General features: G+C 36.0%; 1 protein-coding gene across 16 annotated transcripts in view; it reads right to left on the bottom strand.

Moving 5' to 3' along the window:
* The window catches only part of ADGRL3 (adhesion G protein-coupled receptor L3), a 959,208-nt gene that overhangs the window by 132,687 nt on the left and 806,181 nt on the right, over nt 1–20,340 (bottom strand). For all 16 annotated transcript variants that reach the window (XM_061420294.1, XM_061420290.1, XM_061420278.1 and 13 more), the window contains 4 exons: nt 20,123–20,306; nt 19,047–19,169; nt 10,567–10,775; nt 9,076–9,252 (listed from right to left, as the gene is read on the bottom strand). In XM_061420294.1, coding sequence (XP_061276278.1) covers nt 9,076–9,252; nt 10,567–10,775; nt 19,047–19,169; nt 20,123–20,306 — 693 coding nt within the window. The remainder of the gene's footprint in view (nt 1–9,075; nt 9,253–10,566; nt 10,776–19,046; nt 19,170–20,122; nt 20,307–20,340) is intronic.

Raw genomic sequence — 20,340 nt, 5'->3', positions numbered from 1 at the left:
AGACAAATTCTGTGTAGTCAAAGCTATGGTTTTTCTAGTAGTCATGTACAGATGTGAGAGCTGACCATAAAGAAAGCTCAGTACTGAAGAATTGATGCATTTGAACAATGGTGTTGGAGAAGACTCTGGAGAGTCCTTCGGACTGCAAAGAGATCCAACCAATCAATCCTAAAGGAAATCAGTCCTGAATATTCATTGGAAGGACTGATGCTGAAGCAGAAGCTCCAATATTTTGGCCACCTGACGTGAAAAGCTGACTCACTGGAAAAGACCCTGATGCTGGGAAAGATTGAAGGCAGAAGGAGAAGGGCATGACATAGGATGAGATGGTTGGATGGTGTCATTGACTTGATGGACATGAGCAAGTTCGAGCAAGTTCTGGGAGTTGGTGGTAGACAGGGAAGCCTGGGTGCTGCAGTCTATGGGGTCACAAAGAGTTGGACACGACTGAGCGACTGTACTGAAGTGAAGACATGGAAGCAACATAAAAGTCTACTGACAGAAGAATGAATAAAGAAGATATAGTATACACAATGGAAAATTATTCAAACATAAAAAAGAAGGAAATAGTGATATTTCTCCTCCCACCTTCAATCTTTCCCAGTGAGTCAGTTCTTCACATCAGGTGGCCAAAATATTGGAGTTTTAGCTTCAGTATCAGTTCTTCCAATGAATACTCAGGACTGACTTCCTTTAGGATGGACTGGTTGGATCTACTTGCTGTCCAAACGACTCTCAAAATTCTTCTCCAACACCACAGTTCAAGAGCATCAATTCTTCGGTGCTCAGCTTTCATTATAGTCCAACTGTCACATCCATACATGACTACTGGAAATACCATAGCTTTATCTAGACAGATCTTTGTTGGCAAAGTTATGTCTCTGCTTTTTAATATGCCGTCTAGGCTGGTCATAACTTTTCTTCCAAGGAGTAAGTGTCTTTTCATCATTTGGTCTATCTTAAAAATCATCTCACACATGAAGAAGAAATCCAATCAATGAAAGGATTATGTATACTTAGTACTAACTTATGATTGTAGTTAAATTGAATTTGGTGGTGCTGACATTATAGGAATTCACAATGTCCACATAACCATTTTGAAGCGTTGGGAAGTTTTGGGCAGTTATGATGATATCTTGCTGTAAATCCATTTATAACTTGACAATTTCATTGTAAAAAAAAATAATCTGTCACTTTGAACAGTGATGCAAAGCACTGGTCTAAATGTCTTTCTTTCATGTACCAGTAGAGGACTATTTATTATTAGAAACTCAATTAAATATTGGAGTCTTGATAGTTAACTACTCCTAGGATCAAAAACTCAAAAGTTTTGAGGGCACTTGAGTATATAGTGAATTAAACATTTATATTTTCAGAAATCTTTATAATTCTCAACATGATTTTAATAGATTTTGCTGTTCAATCACTAATTTAACCCTGAGACAATGTTAGAAAATAATTTTATTACCCTCATTTACCTGATTAATAATGGGTACAGTGAGTTCAGATAATGTGCTGTAGAAGAAGAGGCAATTAGCTGGAATCAGGATACTAAGTTTCCTAAATTTTCTTATCCTAACTTCCCTTCAGATTATAAAACAAGGAAATAAATTATGATGACAATACCTATTATGGTGCTATGGATCAAATAAGACAATGTAAGTAGACATTAAAGAAATTATATTAGTTCCTACTATCACTGGCCTCTCTGAGGCTTGAGGTCCTTATCAAATCTCTACTTTTTGCAATCCCTTAAACTTGATTACTTATTTTTCTTGTAAAGTATTTCTCACTAGAATTGCAGATGCAGCTCCAGCTGCTATTTTTAGCCATGTTTATATACTGAAGACAACCAAGAACCTGAGAAATTTAAGGGTAAGGATTTAGGATGTGTTAGAAGATTGCAGGGTTTTTTGTTTTTTGTTTTGCTTAAAAATGCTACATCTTAGAAATAAAACAAATAAGAGGAAGAATGCAACTAATACTCTCTAAAATAATATAAAATTTACTGAAAATACACACCATAAAAAATTGAACCCTATTTCATGCTACCTCAACCCCGTCACTCATTTTGCTTAAAGTTATGGCATTTCATCTAGAGCATCTTCTTCGATCTCTTAAGGTCAAATTAAGGCTTTCCCCTATGTGTTTCTACCTGGAGGAGGAAATGGCAAATCACTGTGGTATTCTTGACAGGAAAATTCCATAGACAGAGGGAGGTGGCCAACTATTTTTCATGGGGTCGCAAAAAGTCAGACTTGACTGAATAACAGCATGCCCACCATGTGTTTCTACAGCATTCTCTAACACAACAATAAGACATTTCTCATAAGACACTAATTTTGCTGATTACTTATCTGTATTACAAACTAGATCACAAATTTTGTCCGTCCCAAAAACAGTACTTAAATATTTGAGGAACAAATGAAGGGTGGGATAAAGTGATTACAATGAAATAAATTGAGATGGATAAAACTAACTTTTCATTCACATTTCTCTTAATTAAAAACTTAAATGTTCCCATACAATGTAACTTTAACAAGGTGATCAAACTTAGTGACTCCTATAAGTGGCTTCCTTTTCCAGTGGGAGTGAAAGTGTTAGTCGCTCAGTTGCACCTGACTCTGCAGTCCCATAGACTATAGCCCACCAAGCTCCTCTGTCCATGGGATTCTCCAGGCAAGAATCCTAGAGTGAATTGCCATGCCCTTCTCCAAGGGATCTTCTCCACCCAGAGATTGAACTCAGGTCTCCAGCACTGCAGGCAGATTCTTCACCGTGTGAGCTACACAACGGGAAGGATACAGCATCTCCTACAAGGTATTATTTTGCCCAAAAAATGTAACCTGGATCTAACTATGAGGAAACAATAAGAGAGACTGAGATTGTGAAACATTCTATAGGACAAATAACCTGAACTCTGCAACATGTCATTTTCATGAAAGACAAAAATAGGTGGCGTTACTTCTAAAGAAAACCAAAGAAATGTCACAACTAAAGGTAACGCATGATGTTTGACTAGGTCCTAAGTGGAAACACAATGGCTATAAAGCAATTTATCAGGATAATTAGAACACCTGTGTATGAATTATACAGTAGATGATAATACTGAGTCAAAGTTAAATTTCTTGTGTGTTTTAACGGTAGAGACTTTTCCTGAAACACATTTGCTGCAAGATTTAGGAATTAAATGTTATAAAATCAGCAATTTACTTTCAAGGGGTCAAATAATACATTATATATGCTATGTACATACAGAAAAAAGTTAAAGTCAAATGTGTCAAAAATTTAAATGTAATTCCAAATAAGGAGTATGTGGGTGTTTACCACTGTTTCATCTTTTTCTATTAAAGTTCTATAAAGAGTGGAGAAAATAAGTAACGAAAAAAATTTTTTTCCACTCCAACTACACTGTTCTTGCAGTTCACATCAGAATTACCCCCAGTTCAGGATTTTGTTCTTGTCCCTTCTGCCTAGAAGAGTCTTTCCCCAGATGATCTGTAAAACTGATTCTCATTTCTTTCAGGTTTCTGTTCATAATACTGAGCTTAGGGTCTAGCAGAGGAGGCAGACAATAAAACAGCATGCTGCTGCTACTGCTGCTAAGTTGCTTCAGTCGTGTCCGACTCTGTGCGACCCCAAAGACAGCAGCCCACCAGGCTCCCCGTCCCTGGGATTTTCCAGGCAAGAGTACTGGAGTGGGTTGCCATTGCCTTCTCCAATAAAACAGCATACTAGCAAATAAATAATTTCATATTTTAATAAATCTATGAAGGAAACATATTACTATGAAATTGTTTGATAAGAAAATCTAATAATAATTCTTGGTTCTAAGAAGTTGTCAAAAATTTTGATAGAGTTAATATTTAAGATTATACAATAAAATTTTACATTTTTAAAACCATTTTGTTTTCATGGAATTTTACATATTTGGAGGGTATTCAATTTGTGAGTTACCTAGTTGTTGTTTTTTTTTTCCCTCTGAATAAATACATCAATTAAAGTATTATATACTCTTGTTGTTCAGTCTCTAACTCATGTCTGACTCTGTGATCCCATGAACTGCAGCATGCCAGGCTTCTCGGTCCTTCACTATCTCCCTGAGTATGCTCAAACTAATGTCCATTGAGTCAGTGATGCCATCCAACCATCTCAGCCTCTGCCACCCCCTTCTTCTCTTGTCCTCAGTCTTTCCCAGCATCATGATCTTTTCCAATGAGTCAGCTCTTCGTGTCAGATGGCCAAAGTACTGGAGCTTCAACTTCAGCATCCGTCCTCCCAGTGAATATTCAGGACTGATTTCCTTTAGGAATGACTGGTTTGATCTTGCTGTCCAATGGACTCTCAAGAGTCTTCTCTAACACCACAGTTCAAAAGCATCAATTCTTTGGTGCTCAGCCTTCTTTATGGTCTAACTTTCACATACATACATCACTACTGGAAAAATCACAGCTTTGACTAGATGGACCTTTGTCCGCAAAGTGATGTTTCTGATTTTTAATACCCTGTCTAGGTTTGTCATAGCTCTTCTTCAAAGGAGGAAGCATCTTTTATTTTCATGGCTGCAGTCACAATCCACATGGATTTTGGAGCCCAAGAACAGTTATGAGTTTAATCTCTACTTTCACCTCAAACCCATTACAGTACAGATGACAATATATAAAATGAGAATAAAAAAACTGGGAATGAAAGTGTACAACCTTTATCAACAAACATTAAACATTCTATTTTTCACTAATAAAATCCTCTCTTAAACTCTTAACTTTTCTTTTGGACTTTAAAAGTAAAATTAGACTTTTTAAAAAGCAAGTACTTTTCTTCATGTCCCACTGCAGAACCCTACAGTGTATTTCCTTCTAACTTAGAAAATCTAGTTATAAAATACCTGACACACAGAAACCATGGTATGAAGTTAAAAATTTCAAAATTGTTTGAAATTGTTCAAATTGTTTTCAATCAATATTAAATTAAAAAATACAATGTTTTTAAACAGAAAAATAATACCTATACTTGGACTGGGGTAATGTTGAGGTAGAAGCAATAGGATATACTAAGCTAAAAAGAAAAGAGAGGGCGAAAGAGAGATGCAAGCATCAAACTAAGGAAAATGAAGCCTTTTAAACATAATAAAAATCAACATCAAGCTGAACTGACAGGAATGATCACGGGGACTTTTTAAATTCTCTCCCAAAGAATTATCATTTGAGTAGAGGAAACAGCTATCAGTGATTTCTAAAGCATTTGTTACTGTGTTCTCAAAAACCACAGTAGAAACATTACTCAATTAGTTTGAAACTTATGATCCTGCAAACTAAAATACTCCTCCCAAATAGATTGTTCACAAAGAGAATTACTAGTAGGAGAAGAGACAGATATTTGAATTTAGTGTATTCAACATTTTACGGAACAGCAGACAAATCTGCACATGATTTCAATAATGAAAAGTTTTTTTAAAATGCCATACATACTACCACAGTTTGGTATAAAACTATATTATATAAACTTTCATAATGGAAAGAGAAGAAAATCTAAAAGAGAAGAAAATCAAATGTTTCCATAGACAAGAGAAGCAGAGAAAACTCAAAAGTAGTTAATCAGCTGTGTAGGACTGAGCAGGACCCTGTGGGGCTCCCAGGCAAAAATGTCTTTCCATGTTCCCCATTTCTAATATGAAACAGGCTTCACTCAGCCTCCATGATCTTCCCTGAGTTCCAAAGGACAGATTCAAACAGTTGCTAATAAGAAAAGGGAAGAGATGAAGAGACAAGGAAGGAGCAGTCAAGAAATAATAGTGCAGGCTTGGGAAAGGGTTCTGGTTCCTCCTTAAGGCATATACATAGCAATGTCTTTGAGTTCTGTACAGAACCAAAACCCCCACCAAATGGAAGTTGTTAACTTAATGAAGCCTCCTTCATTGCAGACAGAAGGTCACAGAAGAACCTCAAAAACCACAGAAGCTCATCCAAAGACCACCTGATGCCAGATGACCTCTGGATTGAAGGAATGCAGGCCCTGCATGCACCCTGATCCTCATCAGCAACCCTGCCTACAAACTAAATATAAGACTCCTCACAACACATTGTGGGGATGCACAATTGTGGGCTTGCACAATTTTGAGGGCATTAACCTGCAGTGGCCCCCTTTACTTGGTAAAGCAATGTTCTTTCCTAAATTGCCCAAAATTCTGCATCTGAGATTCATTTTGGTACTGGTGCACAGAGGCAGGTTTTCAGTAATATTGTCACTTCATGTGTGTGCGTACTAAGTCACTTCAGTTGTGTCTGACTATTGTGACCCTATGGACTCCTCAGACCGTGGGATTCTCCAGGTAAGAATGCTGGAGTGGGTTACCATGCCTTCCTCCAGGGGATCTTCCCAACCCAGGGATCGAACCCTTATTTCTCCTGCACTGGCAGGTGAGTTCTTTACCATTAGCACCGCCTGGGAAGACCTATTGTCACTTTAGTGCATCCCTTTCCTTCAAAAATCAGTCTTAATGCTTCTCTCCCTTGATAAACTGTAAATTGGCTGAGGCCAGTGACCTCCTTTCTCTTACTTCCCACAGTCTTTTGTGGGGATGGGTTATTCCAGAGCTTTTGGAAAGACAGAGTAACCATTTACTAAGAAGGAAAAAACTTATAGGAAAACACCAAAAGTGTTGTTCTGGAATTGTGACACTGATTAGAAGTCTAGATGGATATATCAAGTTAACTATTGAATCTAGGAGTCTGGAGTTAAGAAATGGAGATGAAACCTGGGGATCATGAGATGATGGTTATAGCATACCACCATATGAGATCAACTACAGAGAAATGGATAGTGCCTGGAGTACATTTAGGATTACACTCCTGGCCAGGGCAACACAAGAGGCTGTGGAGATGGGGAGGCACCAGCAAAGGAAGCTCAAAAGGACCAGTTGCTGAGGTAGGAAAGAGATAAGAGAGAATAGTGTACCCAAGGCAAACTGTTCCAAGAATGTGGTTGATGCAAGTTTTACACAGTTTACCTTACTAAATTCATCCTACTTATCCTTCAGCGTAGGTCACTTTTTTGATAAGCCCTCTCTCTGATCAGTCCTGCCTTAGATGAACCCCTTCTGTGTCCTCAATCACAGTGTAGGTATCAATTATAAGGCTTATCACAATTATGACTGAAGCTTCATTTCTCTGCCCTCTCCTTCCCCTTAAAAGTGTAAGCATCATGAATGACCTAAGTTCCATTGGAATGCTAGAATCTTCTGGTATCTCTGGCAGATTAGAAGGAGGGAGTTACATTTATTCAGAACCTATTGTGTAACACATCAATATCTTTACTTAGGTGCTTGAAAAATATTCTTTAAAAGAAAGAAGGAAGTACTGAATGAATTGCAGGGATAACACAGATGATAGAAAAGAGCAACTCAGTACATCGGTAGAGCCCTGGAGTGCAGATACATCAGGGCACCACAGATTAATAGCAACAGCATCTAGACTCAGCTAATTCTTCTTGCTCTTTCCAAGCTAATCAAGCAAAATTCTCCAATGTAATTTTGTTTTCTTTATAGATTTTCCTGTGGAATTAGAGAATGATAACTAGATAATGTGATTATCTATTCTAACTGGCTATTGCATATCTCACCGTGCATGAATAAACTAGCCTTCATTTCTAGACATTAGTCTAATGTAAGTTTGGTTGCTGCATTTCCTTTTGGACTTTCAGGGATGATCATTCTGTTTGCTTCTCGTTTTTCAAGTGTCAAATTCATGTTGCATGATCAAGATGGGAATGACTCTCATAACTGCAACAGATTGTGATATAAGAAATCCAGGGCATACTTTGTTACTGACTGCTGAAGGAAAATACTGATTTCCATTTATTTTATCTCTTTTTGACATACAATGATGGTCACAGTCAAGATTCTTGTGTAATGGACTGAGTAGAGATTGTTATTGCAATGAACTGAGCAAAAAATTGTATTTTCTTCTTCCTTGAAATATGATACATTTTCCTGTGTTTAAATTTATACCCTAAGCTGAAAAGAGAGAATCCTAGAGTCATACGAACACATTCCAGGTTTAAATCTAATATTTGTTAGTGTGGCCAATCTTGCTTAGCTTATCAATTTGTGAAGTTCTGACAAAATACTGTTTGTAGTCCTTAAAAGACCAAATTTGACTGTGTTGACACAGCTAAGGTAATTTATTAGGTGCTGAGTGGGCTTGGATTTGGTTTACCTCTACCTTTATCATTTTTAACTTCAACAGAGCCAAAGAAAATTTTGGATAAAATTATTGGATCGATGATATCAGGTAGATAAATTTTTTTCCATGGTTTTTATGTTTTAAGATGCATTGGAAAACGAATGATACTTCCTCTATTTTTATTCACATCAGGAAGATGAGAAGAGAATTTACAATCATAATTTCTTGTTACAACCCATCTATCAATCTCTATAGCCAAGTTAGTAATCCCTTTGTATTTTTATATCCTAGCTATATCTGAAATCTAAATATCATCCTGCCTTCCATGACAACCAGTCACCTAGAAAGAGACTGATGCATCCAAGTTAGCCATGTTTATGATTTTGGAAACAATCCATTACCTGAATTTTTCCTCATAATTGTGTCTTCTGAATGGGCAGAACCATTATTACAATGTGTTTAATGGCTATTTTCCCAATACTCATTTTGAGAGTATTTGATCTCATGCATGGCTCCTTAGTCTTCAGCCTAACAGATTCTAGCTTCTTAACCCCATTGCCCTGACCTGTAATGCTGAGGTCCTATCTTGTCCAGGTCATGAGGATATGGTCTGACATTTATTCATACAAAATAAAAGCAGGGAATAACAGGGGAAGTTTTATCAGCAAAATTTTATTTCATATCAGATTTCAATATTATGGACTATATTGATACTAGAAAAAAAAAAGAGTTCTTTGAATCATCCACTATGGTATGGGTTGAACATCAGAGAGTTCTTGTATAGAATTACTACAAAAGCTAGAATACTCTTTAAGATAGGTGCAGAGGTAAGACTTTTTATAGTTAGTGTCTTAACTGTATGCTCAAGAATTTTATCGTATGCTATATATCTTACCTTAACTTCCACATGTGCCATCAGTACTGCAAAATTGGTTAGGTGGTTACAAGAGCATGTAGTATGTGTCTTATTTGTTGTCAGGAGCCGACAGCCTTGGGTTGACCAGTAACCTGTCATTGTGCGCTTGGAATAGCTCCAAAATGAACAGTTAGGATTGAAGTTTTCCTCAGACTGCTACAGAAAAAAAACAAAAAAAAAAAATCAGTAAAGCCAATAACTACTTTATGATCATGCAAGTTAAGTAGGCATTTTATTTACATCTAACAAAATTTCATACTATGTTCCAATATTTCTGGAGATGTCTACCAATGTTTTCATATTAAGTGGGGCTTATCAATTCTAAATAAATGTGAATATATGAATATATGTTATTTATTCCCCTTGATTCCAGGTGAATTCATTTAAAAATAATATTGAAGGGATACTAGTATTATCTCAGAATCACATCAATTAATATATCCTACAAAGCAAAGAATTGCTATATATAATGAACTTCTGAGATGATAAAAGTGAAAGTGGAAGAAAAGTGAAAGTTAAAATTGCTCAGTCTTGTTTGATTCTTTGCTATACCATGGACTGTAGCCCACCAGACTTCTCTGTCCATGAAATTCTCCAGGCAAAGATACTTAGTACTCTAAGAACTATGGGTTGTCATTCTGTTCTACAGGGGATCTTCTCAACCCCAGGATCAAATTTGGGAATCCTGCATTGCAGGCAGAGTTTTTACCATCTGAGCCACCAGGAAAGCCTCTCTGAGAGAACAGTTTTTAAAATTTTTCGTTCAATTTACACTACAATCTTTGCATATGCATAAAATTATATCTACACACAAAGGGCATAATTACTTGTAATGTCAGATGTGTAGTTATGCCCAGTTCCACTGAACATATTGCTAGTTCTTTTTAATTACAATTAAATATTTATAAATCCATCTATACTTTTACCTAATTGCTACTTTTGAACTGTGGTGTTGGAGAGATTCTTGAGAATCCCTTGGGCTGCATAGAGATCAAATCAGTCAATGCTAAAGGAAATCAATCCTGAATATTCATTGGAAGTACTGACACTGAAGCTGAAGCTCCAATACTTTGGCCACCTGATTTGCAGAACTGACTCAATGGAAAATACCCTAATGCTGGGCATGATTGAGGGCAGGAAAAGAAGGGGGCAACGGTGGATGAGATGGTTAGATGGAATCACTGATTCTATGGACATGAGTTTGAGAGCGAGCTCCAGGAGTTGGTGATGGACAGAGAAGCCTGGCATGCTGCAGTCCATAAGGTTACAAAGAGTCAGACACGACTGAGCGACTGAACTGAACTGAATTGATATACATATACAAGAATTACTCTCCTCCCTCACTTTGGGGAAAAAAAGTCACTATTTTATAGAAAATGGATCTCTATATGTCAAATATTAGGGACAATGAAAGGAAATTAATATACTTCATACTTATAACAAATATAATGTGGATAAACATTTTCTTACCTTGATGTGTTTAACAGTGAATACCACAGGATCAGCCAAATAAACCTTATTACTGAACTCTTTGTTTATGGCTGCTGTAATAACTGGAGAATTGACAATAACAGAATGATTGGTGGACATGGCCTCTGTTCCTAACTTCATGCTGGCATTCTCCGTGGACAAATAAGGACCCAAGTTGTTATAAAGGACAAAGGCCACTCTGATCTCTCCTAAAATAAGTACATATAAATTGGGAAGAAACTAATTAGCTTGTACATCCTTTTTAGACTAGGTGTTTCTAATTAGATTATAATCAAATTTATATATTATATATATTCACAACAAAATTCAAACATTCATTTCAACCAAAGTGCCAGTCATTCATGAGGAAAGGAGAGTCTAATGATATGAAAATAACATATCAGTACTAAAAAAAAAAAACAAAAACCTCAATCCCTATCTCATTCAAATCAAAGAGAGTCTGGAACAAAATATCAGATATTTATGTGATCTTGGGAAAAGCAAAGATTCTTTGGATAGGACCTAAAAGCCACTAATTATAAAAGAAAAAGATGGCAAACTAAACTTTATCAAAATTGAAAATCTGTGTCTACCAAAGTACAATATTAAGAAAATTAATAAGATAGCCACAAACTAGGAAATATAAATGCATATGACTCATAAATACATAAAGTATTTCTTCTACTCAACAAATAATTTCATACTAAAATGGCAAAACACATAAAATTATTACAAAGTATTATTATACTTTATTATAGATATATAAAATGCTAATAGATACAAGAAAAACTGTCAACATTATTCATAATTAGGGAAGTAAAAATCAAAATAATATTGAGATAGCAATACCCACTAGAATCTCCACAACTCACACTACAAAAGACTAGCCACACTAATGTTGGTAAAAGTGTGGAACAAATGAACCTCTGCATACTATTGGTGGGAGTTCAACTATTTGGAAAAATATTTGGCCATTTCTTATAAAGTTAAACATATATCTACCCTTGCTAGACACATGGAAACATATATACACAAAGAAAGAAAAGGTTGTATAAGCATGTTTATAGCTACCTTATTCACAAAAGTCCAAAAATAGAAACAACTCAAAGTATATCAATAGGAGAATAAATAAATTATGGCTTATTAAAATAACAACAGAATTACTATACATCAATAAAGAACAAACAAATGATAGATGGAGCATCATGACTGAATCCACAAAATATTATACAGAGTTAAAGAATATAGATGGAAAGAGTACACACTTTATTATTCCAGTCTAAGAACATATAAAATTTGTAATTAGAAATATTACTGAGAATAAAGCAGTTCATCAGGTCGGGAGATGGGGTGAGAAAACCAGAAAGAGACATCAGGACATTTTCTGGGTTGTTGTTCAGTTGATAAGTCATGTCCAACTTTTTGCGATCCCATGGACTACAGCATGCCAGGTTCCATGTCCTTCACTATCTCCTGAAGTCTGCTCAAATCCATGTCCATTGAGTTGGTGATGCTCTCTAACCGCCTCTTCCTCTGGCACCCCTTCTCCTTTTGAATTCAGTCTTTTCCAGAATCAGGGTCTTTTCTAGTGAGTCAGCTCTTCTTATCAGTTGGCCAAAGTATTAGAGCTCAGCATCAGTCCTTTAAATGCATATTCGGGGTTGATTTCCTTTAGGATTGACTGGTTTGATCTTTTTGCAGTCCAAGGGACTTCTCCAGCACCGTGATTCAAAAATGTCAATTCTTTGGCATTTAGCCTTTTTTTATAGTCCAACTCTCATATCTGTACATGATTATTAGAAAAAACATAGCTTTGACTGTATGGACTTTCATCTGCAAAGTGATGTCTCTGATGTCTAACTTTGTCATAGCTTGCCTTCCAAGGAATAAGCACCTTTTAATTTCATGGCTGGTGTCACTATCTACAGTGATTTTGGAGCAAAAGAAATTAAAGTCTATCACTGCTTACAGTTTCTCCTTCTATTTGCCATGAAGTGATGGGACCACATGCCATGATCTTAGTTTTTTGTTGAGTTTCAAACTAGCTTTTTCATTCTCCTCTTTCACCCTCATCAAGAGATTCTTTAGGTCCTCCTCAATTTCTGCCATTAGAGTGGTATTACCTGCATATCTGAGGTTGTTGATATTTCTCCTGGCAATCTTAATTCCAGATTATGATTCATCTAGTCAAATATTTCGCATGATATATTCTACACAGAAGTTAAATAAGCAGAGAAACAATATACAGGCTTCTTGTACTCCTTTCCCAATTCTGAACCAATATGTTGTTCCATGTCCAGTTCTAACTGTTGCTACTTTTAGTTCAATTCAGTTCAGTCACTCAGTCAGGTCCAGCTCTTTGTGACTCCATGGACTGCAGCACACCAGGCCTCCCTGTCCATCACAAATTCCTGGAGTTTACCCAAACTCATGTCCTTTGAGTCAGTGATGTGATCCAACCATTTCATTCTCTGTCGTGCCCTTCTTCCAGCATTCAATCTTTCCCAGCATCAGGATCTTTTCAAATGAGTCAGTTCTTTACTTTAGGTGGCCAAATTATTGGAGTTTCAGCTTCAACATCAGTCCTTTCAATGAGCATTCAGGACTGATTTCCTTTAGGATGGACTGGTTGGATCTCCTTGCAGTCCAAGGGACTCTCAAGAGTGTTCAACACCACAGTTCAAAAGTATCAATTCTGTCGCCCTCAGATTTCTTTATAGTCCAGCTCTCACATCCATACATGACTACTGGAAAAACCATAGCTTTGACTAGATGGACCTTTGTTGACAAAGTAATGTCTCTGTTTTTTAATATGCTGTCTAGGTTGGTCATAACTTTTCTTCCAAGGAGTAAGCATCTTTTAATTTCATAGCTGCAGTTACCATCTGCAGTGATTTTGGAACCCCAAAAATAAAGTCTGCCACTGTTTCCCCATCTATTTGCCATGAAGTGATGGGACCAGATGCCATGATCTTACTTTTCTGATGGTGAGATTTAAGCCAACTTTTTCACTCTCCTCTTTCACTTTCATCAAGAGGCTCTTCAGTTCTTCTTCATTTTCTGCCATAAGGGTAGTGTCATCTGCATATCTGAGGTTATTGATATTTCTCCTGGAAATTTTGATTCCAGCTTGGGTTTCACTCAGCTCAGCATTTCTCATGATGTACTTTGCATATAAGTTAAATAAGCAGGGTGACAATATATAGCCTGATGTATTCCTTTCCTGATTTAGAACCAGTCTGTTATCCTATGTCCAGTTCTAACTGCTGCTTTCTGACCTGCATACAGATTTCTCAAGAGGCAGGTCAGGTGGTCTGGTATTCCCATCTCTTTCAGAATTTTCCAGTTGGCTGTGATCCACACAGTCAAAGGCTTTGGCATAGTCAATAAAGCAGAAATAGATGCTTTTCTGGAACTCTCTTGCTTTTTCCATGATCCAGCGGATGTTGGCAATTTGATCTCTGGTTCCTCTGCCTTTTCTAAAACCAGCTTGAACATCAGGAAGTTCAAGGTTCACATATTGCTGAAGCCTGGCTTGGAGAATTTTGAGCATTACTTTACCAGTGTGTGAATGAGTGCAATTGAGAGGTAGTTTGAGCATTCTTTGGCATTGCCTTTCTTTGGGATTGGAATGAAAAGTGGCCTTTTCCAGTCCTGTGGCCACTGCTGAGTTTTCCAAATTTGTTGGCATATTGAGTGCAGCACTTTCACAGCATCATCTTTTAAGATTTTATATAGCTCAACTGGAATTCCATCACCTCCACCAGCTTTTTTCGTACTGATGTTTCCTAAGGCCTACTTAACTTCACATTCCAGGATGACTGGCTCTAGGTGAGTGATCACATCATCATGATTATCTGGGTTGTGATGATCTTTTTTGTATAGTGCTTCTGTGTATTCTTGCCACCTCTTCTTAATATCTTCTGCTTCTGTTAGGTCCATATCATTTCTATCCTTTATTGAGCCCATCTTTGCATGAAATATTTCCTTGGCATCTCTACTTTTCTTGAAGAGATCTCTAGTCTTTCCCATTCTATTGTTTTCCTCTATTTATTTGCATTAATCCCTGAGGAAGGCTTTCTTATCTCTCCTTGCTATTCTTTGGAACTCTACATTCAAATGGGTATATCTTTCCTTTTCTCCTTTGCTTTTCGTTTCTCTTATTTTCTTAGCTACATGTGAGGCCCTCCTCACATAGCCATTTTGCTTTTTTACATTTCTTTTTCTTGGGCATGGTCTTGATCCCTGTCTCCTGTACAATGTCATGAACCTCTTTAACTGCATATAAATTACTCAGGTGACAGGTAAGGTGGTCTGGTATTACTATCTCTTTAAGAATTTTCCAACAGTTTGTTGTTATATGCTTATATAACTTATATGTTATATAAGTTAAAGTTATAACTTATATAACTTATAAAGTTATATATAACTTATATGTTATATAAGTTAAAGGCTTTAGTTGAGTCAATGAAGTAGAAGTAGATGCTTTGCTGGAATCCCCTTGCTTTCTTTATGATCAGTAAATGCTAGCAATAAGATCTGTGTCCTCTGCGTTTTCTAAACCCAGCTTTTACATCTGGAAGTTCTCAGTTCACACACCGCTGAAGCCTAGCTTGAAGCATAACCTACTGGAATGTGAAATGAACACAACTGTACAAAAATTTGAACATTCTTTGACATTGCCCTTCTTTGGGATTGGAATGAAACTGAAATTTTCCAGTCCTGTGACTGCTGAGTTTTCCAAATTTGCTGCCATATTGAGTGCAGCACTTTAAAAACATCACTCATCTTATTTCATGTGATGTAACAGAGGAATGTATAACTGTCAAATTCATCAAGCTAAATACTTAAGATCCTGTTGTTCAGTCGCCAAGTCATGTCCAACTCTTTGTGACTCCACAGATTGCAGCACGCCAGGCTTCCCTGTCCCTCACCATCTCCTGGAACTTGCCCATGTTCGTGTTCATTGCATCTGTGATGCTATCCAACCATCTCATCTTCTGCTCCACTCTTTTCCTTCTGCCTTCAGTCTTTCCCAGCATCAGGGTCTTTTTCAATGAGTCAGCTCTTTGCATCAGGTGGCCAAAGTATTGGAGCTTCAGCTTCAGCATCAGTCCTTCCAATGAGTATTCAGGGTTGATTTCCTTTAGGACTGACTTGTTTGATCTGTTTGCTGTCAGATCAGATCAAGCAAGGAGATCAAACACTTACGTACATTATTATATTCCAATTATTTCTCAATTTCAATTAAAACAAAATAAAATATTCAAAATCTTTACCTGTGGTTACTGAAGGGGAGGGAGTCTGGGAGAGGTAAGGATTGGGAGTTTGAGATTAGCAGATACAAATTATGTAGAGAATGATTAAACAACAATACCCTACTATAGAGTGCAGCATATTTAATATCCTGCAATACACCATAATGGAAAACAATGGATATTTATATTGTAAATATAACACTGTAAATTAACTATTTCAATGAATTTTAAAAATTCCTTACCTGTCTTAAACCTCAACTATCATATTCAAGATGACATCTTCTTATGTCCTTCTACCTTATTTTTTCTCTTATGACAATCTCTTACATATAAATCCCCTGTAAAATTAACTTTTTAGTATGTTTCTCTTAAATTTTACATAATTTCCTTTCTTAAAGCCCTATGTCTTCCTTCCAGTATAAATCCATTTTGGTTCCCCAAGAGACAGGCACTGTCCTGACCACTGTAGTAACCGACATGGAAATCCCTGAATTGTAAAGTGAAGTGGGAATAAAGATAAAAATTAATACATTTTTTGAGGAAGGAGGGGGCTGTCCAATATCTAAATTGCACTCCCACGTTTGGGAAATGCCCTACTCTTAGATACTTACAGACACAAAAGGGACATATATTTGCTTTCCCAGCTTGCCTTTCAAAGAGGTTGCTCAGGGCACATAAGTTCAACGTGTCCAGTCAGATGCACTAGCCTCAGATTTCAGATGGGGAATTAGTGACTCAAGGAAGTAGGAGGTGGAGCAGCAGCAGCAGCCCCTTCCCTTGTGGCAGCAGTGACGTCTCACAGCACTGTTTCTTTGTGATGACACAGGCTTCTGTCGGCTTCCTTGATCTTGTATGTTTTCTGGACCTGATTATCTAGCTGTCTCAGTAATACTATAAGATTTCTAATCCAGTAAAGAGATTATTATCTGAGCCACATAACGGAAAGGGGCATTCTTATACTTTCTAATACAAACAATAATGTACTAAATACTTTTTGACTGTTACAACATAGCATTTAATTTTAGTTCTTTTCCTCTATATTTAACATAAAAATGTTAATTTTTGGCGGGCTAAACTTTAGGAATGGCTATGTATTTTTCTCATTGACAGAAACAACGGCTATTTTAATTGGCTTATAACTGGTGATAATTCATACCAATTTCCCCTTGTGGAATGGCATCAGACTGTCATCCCACCTTGCTTTACCAGTGCAATTTAACATATATAATTGTTACAAAATCTCCACTCCAGAATTCATGCTTAAATGTGGCCTAAAACACACACATACACATGCACACATTAATTTAGCAAATAAAATGAGTTCAAAACTATATAACTATGTAAACTATATGTCTATATGACTAATGTAGACATATTTCAATCTTCATTGGCTTTATATCTGAAAATCCATACATTTATTTGATAAACCCTTAGTGATTGCATCCATGTGCCAGGCACAGAACATATTGGGAAAGCTTCTTGTTCTCATGGAGATCCTTATTAACTTATTTTTGATGATGTTTTTATGCTTTTCCTTTGCAAAGCATACAGAAAATGTAAACAGATGCTTTTGGACAATGGAACCAATAGATACAGATCAATTTAGTACTAGATTATAGTAACTGAGTATAATTAAAATTAAATAAATATTAAAAAAATAATCTCATAGACAGTATGTCTCAAGCCTCACTAATATTAACATTTTTAAATAAGGAGGTGATATCTTTTAACCTGCTATGTGATAGGAAGATGACTTCATGTTGTACAACCAGCTCAGAGCTGATGTTTCATATTACAAGGTAAATCGTTTTGAAAAAGAAGAGACTAAAATAATATCAAGAAAAACAGATTATGTTTGTTGCCAGCAGAACAAAATTCTTTAGTATTGGAAATTTTATCAGCCCTAACTTAAAACTGTATTTATTTTGTTACTAAGTGTGAATATTGAGGCAGTGCTAAGATTTTCTGTAGAGTGAAATCAGATTCCTGATTCTTCCTAATGGTTTCCCTTCTTTGGCTCTTGGCCCACATCAGTTTATCCTACTGACAGAGAGTTCTTTTTTTTTTTTTTATCTTTTACTTTTTTTTTTTAAATTTTATTTTATTTTTAAACTTTACATAATTGTATTAGTTTTGCCAAATATCCAAATGAATCCGCCACAGGTATACATGTGTTGACAGAGAGTTCTTCATCCCAGCTTACACTTAGGAAGAAATAAAATGACTTCACAGACCTATCACATGCTCCCTAGTCCAATTCCTTCCTGCCTCAGCTGCTCTAGCTCCTCTCCATTTTTAGCATGCTCTCTGTGATCTAGACAGTCCAGTCTTGATTTCTTTTTTAAATTGAGATATAATTGGCATATAACATTATGTTAGTTTAAGGTGTACAACATGGTGACTTGATATTTGTATATATTATGAAATGACACCACAATAAGTCTAGTTAGCATTCATCACCATAGAGAGTTAATTTTCTTTTTCTTGAGAGAAGTTTTAAAATCTATTGTTTTATCAATTTTCAAAACAGGTAATCTAGCATCATTAATGATAGTCACCATCCTCATGACTTATTTATTTCATAAATAGAAGTTTTTACATTTTACCCTCATTTTGCTTACCCTCACCCTTCACTTCTAGCCACCAGTAGTCTGTTTTCTTTATCAGTTAGCTAGTTTGTTTTTTCTTAAGATTCCACATGTAAATGAGATACTTGTGTTTCTCTATCTGACTTATTTCACTTAGCATAATGCCCTCAAAGTCCATGCAGTTTATAGCAAATGATGTATTTATAATTTTTAAATTATAAATAAAATTTCCACTAGAAATGTTAGAAGCAAAATCTGTCAAGTTGGTGGGTGTTACTCCTTCCAAAGGAAAAAGTCAGAACTTCTGGATTTTGTTGTCTATCAATTTTCCTCACATTCAAGTTTCTGATATTTTTCTACATCTGAAAGGTAACAACAATTTCCAAATATAACTGGGAATTTTGTAGAGCAAATATCATTAAAATATTGTTAGTGCAGAAGCTAAGAAAGAGGAGAAGAAAGAGATCAGTGGAGTGAGAGGAGAGAAAAGATTTTAGATAGCAGATCTAAAATTCCAACCTAAAACTCAATGAATTAATGACAAGTTCAAGTCCATCTAAAATTCCAACCTAAGACTCAATGAATTAATGACAAGTTCAATTCCATCAAACTTAATAGACACATTCTAACTTACCATTTCGGCCATTTTGTTTTAGAGTATTTGCAGAAAGCTGGATAGTGCTTCCATGACCGGTGTTTTCTGGAAATTTCAGGTCCTCTAAGTTTCCTTCTGTGCTCAGCCTTGCAACTTCCAATTCTATTAATGGTAAAAAGATGTCAGTACTCATTGAGAAACATGCCAAAGTTAAGATAATCTAATTACTGAAACATTTCTGAAATCAAAACACTAGAACTGATCTTCATCTGCTCTACTTTATAGTAGTTCAGTGTTTATAGAAATTCTTTTTTTTTTAGTATTTCAATTTTTTTCAAAATAAAGCAAATAAAATTATTAAAAATCAGATAGGTAAGACTATCAATTATAAAGCCTAGAATTTAAAATTAAAGCTCAAATACAATTTGTCATTGACTATCAGTTTACTTTCAAAATGTTATCTTTATTTTATGAATTAAGTGAAATCTTTTTATAATCTGGCACTCTACTATTATATCAATATTGATTTATCTTTAAACCTAATAACTTTGAAATAATTTTATCAAGTCTTCTGAAATAAAACTGTCAGCTACATCCTTAAACACACTAATTAGATTTATACTTTTTATGAGCTAGCAACACAATTATCAAAAATTATTTTTAACACTTTAACTTAAATTACTACCTTCTTTATAGTTTATAATTCAGAGAGATTCTTATTATAACTGAAGTGACCCGTAGGGTAAAATTTAAAATACTACCCTCCATAGATAGAAACTTATATGTATACATCAGTTTCATACATAAAAATTGAAAAAAAAAAAAAAGTGGGGGGGGGTCTCACTGTCCTTGATCTCAGGTCAGGCTAATATAGTCAGTATTGAAATGTCCTTGGAAATACACATGTGTGATTATGAGGACACTCCTAAGCTAACAACAAGTGATACCCTCCTAAGTATAGAAAAAACAATAACTTATCTCCCCTGAAATAAAGTACCACTCATAATATGTGGTCCACCATAGATGATACTTTTTTCTTTTCCCTCTTCTGCTGAACAAGATGATAGTTCTTTCTTGTCCTTCTCTGGCCCTTCTGTATAACAAAAGCCACTTACGAATATTGTCTGTGTTCTCCCTGACAATGTCAGTCTTCAAAAGGTTATCGGCCAGCACAAAGGCACTTTCCTCCACAGTGTCAAGCAACATGGTGGCTGCACGCAGTTGATCACTTGTAGTGAGGTCTCTCCAGGCATTCAAGGCTTGGGGCTGGAGGAGGTTGTTAACTGTCTCGACCATTGCCTACAAGAAGATGAACAGAATGACAGAGGTCTCT

The sequence above is a fragment of the Bos javanicus genome, chromosome 6 (genome assembly GCF_032452875.1).
Source record: "Bos javanicus breed banteng chromosome 6, ARS-OSU_banteng_1.0, whole genome shotgun sequence".
In the NCBI taxonomy this organism is placed as follows: Eukaryota; Metazoa; Chordata; class Mammalia; order Artiodactyla; family Bovidae; genus Bos; species Bos javanicus.
This window is presented reverse-complemented; position numbering and strand designations above follow the sequence as displayed.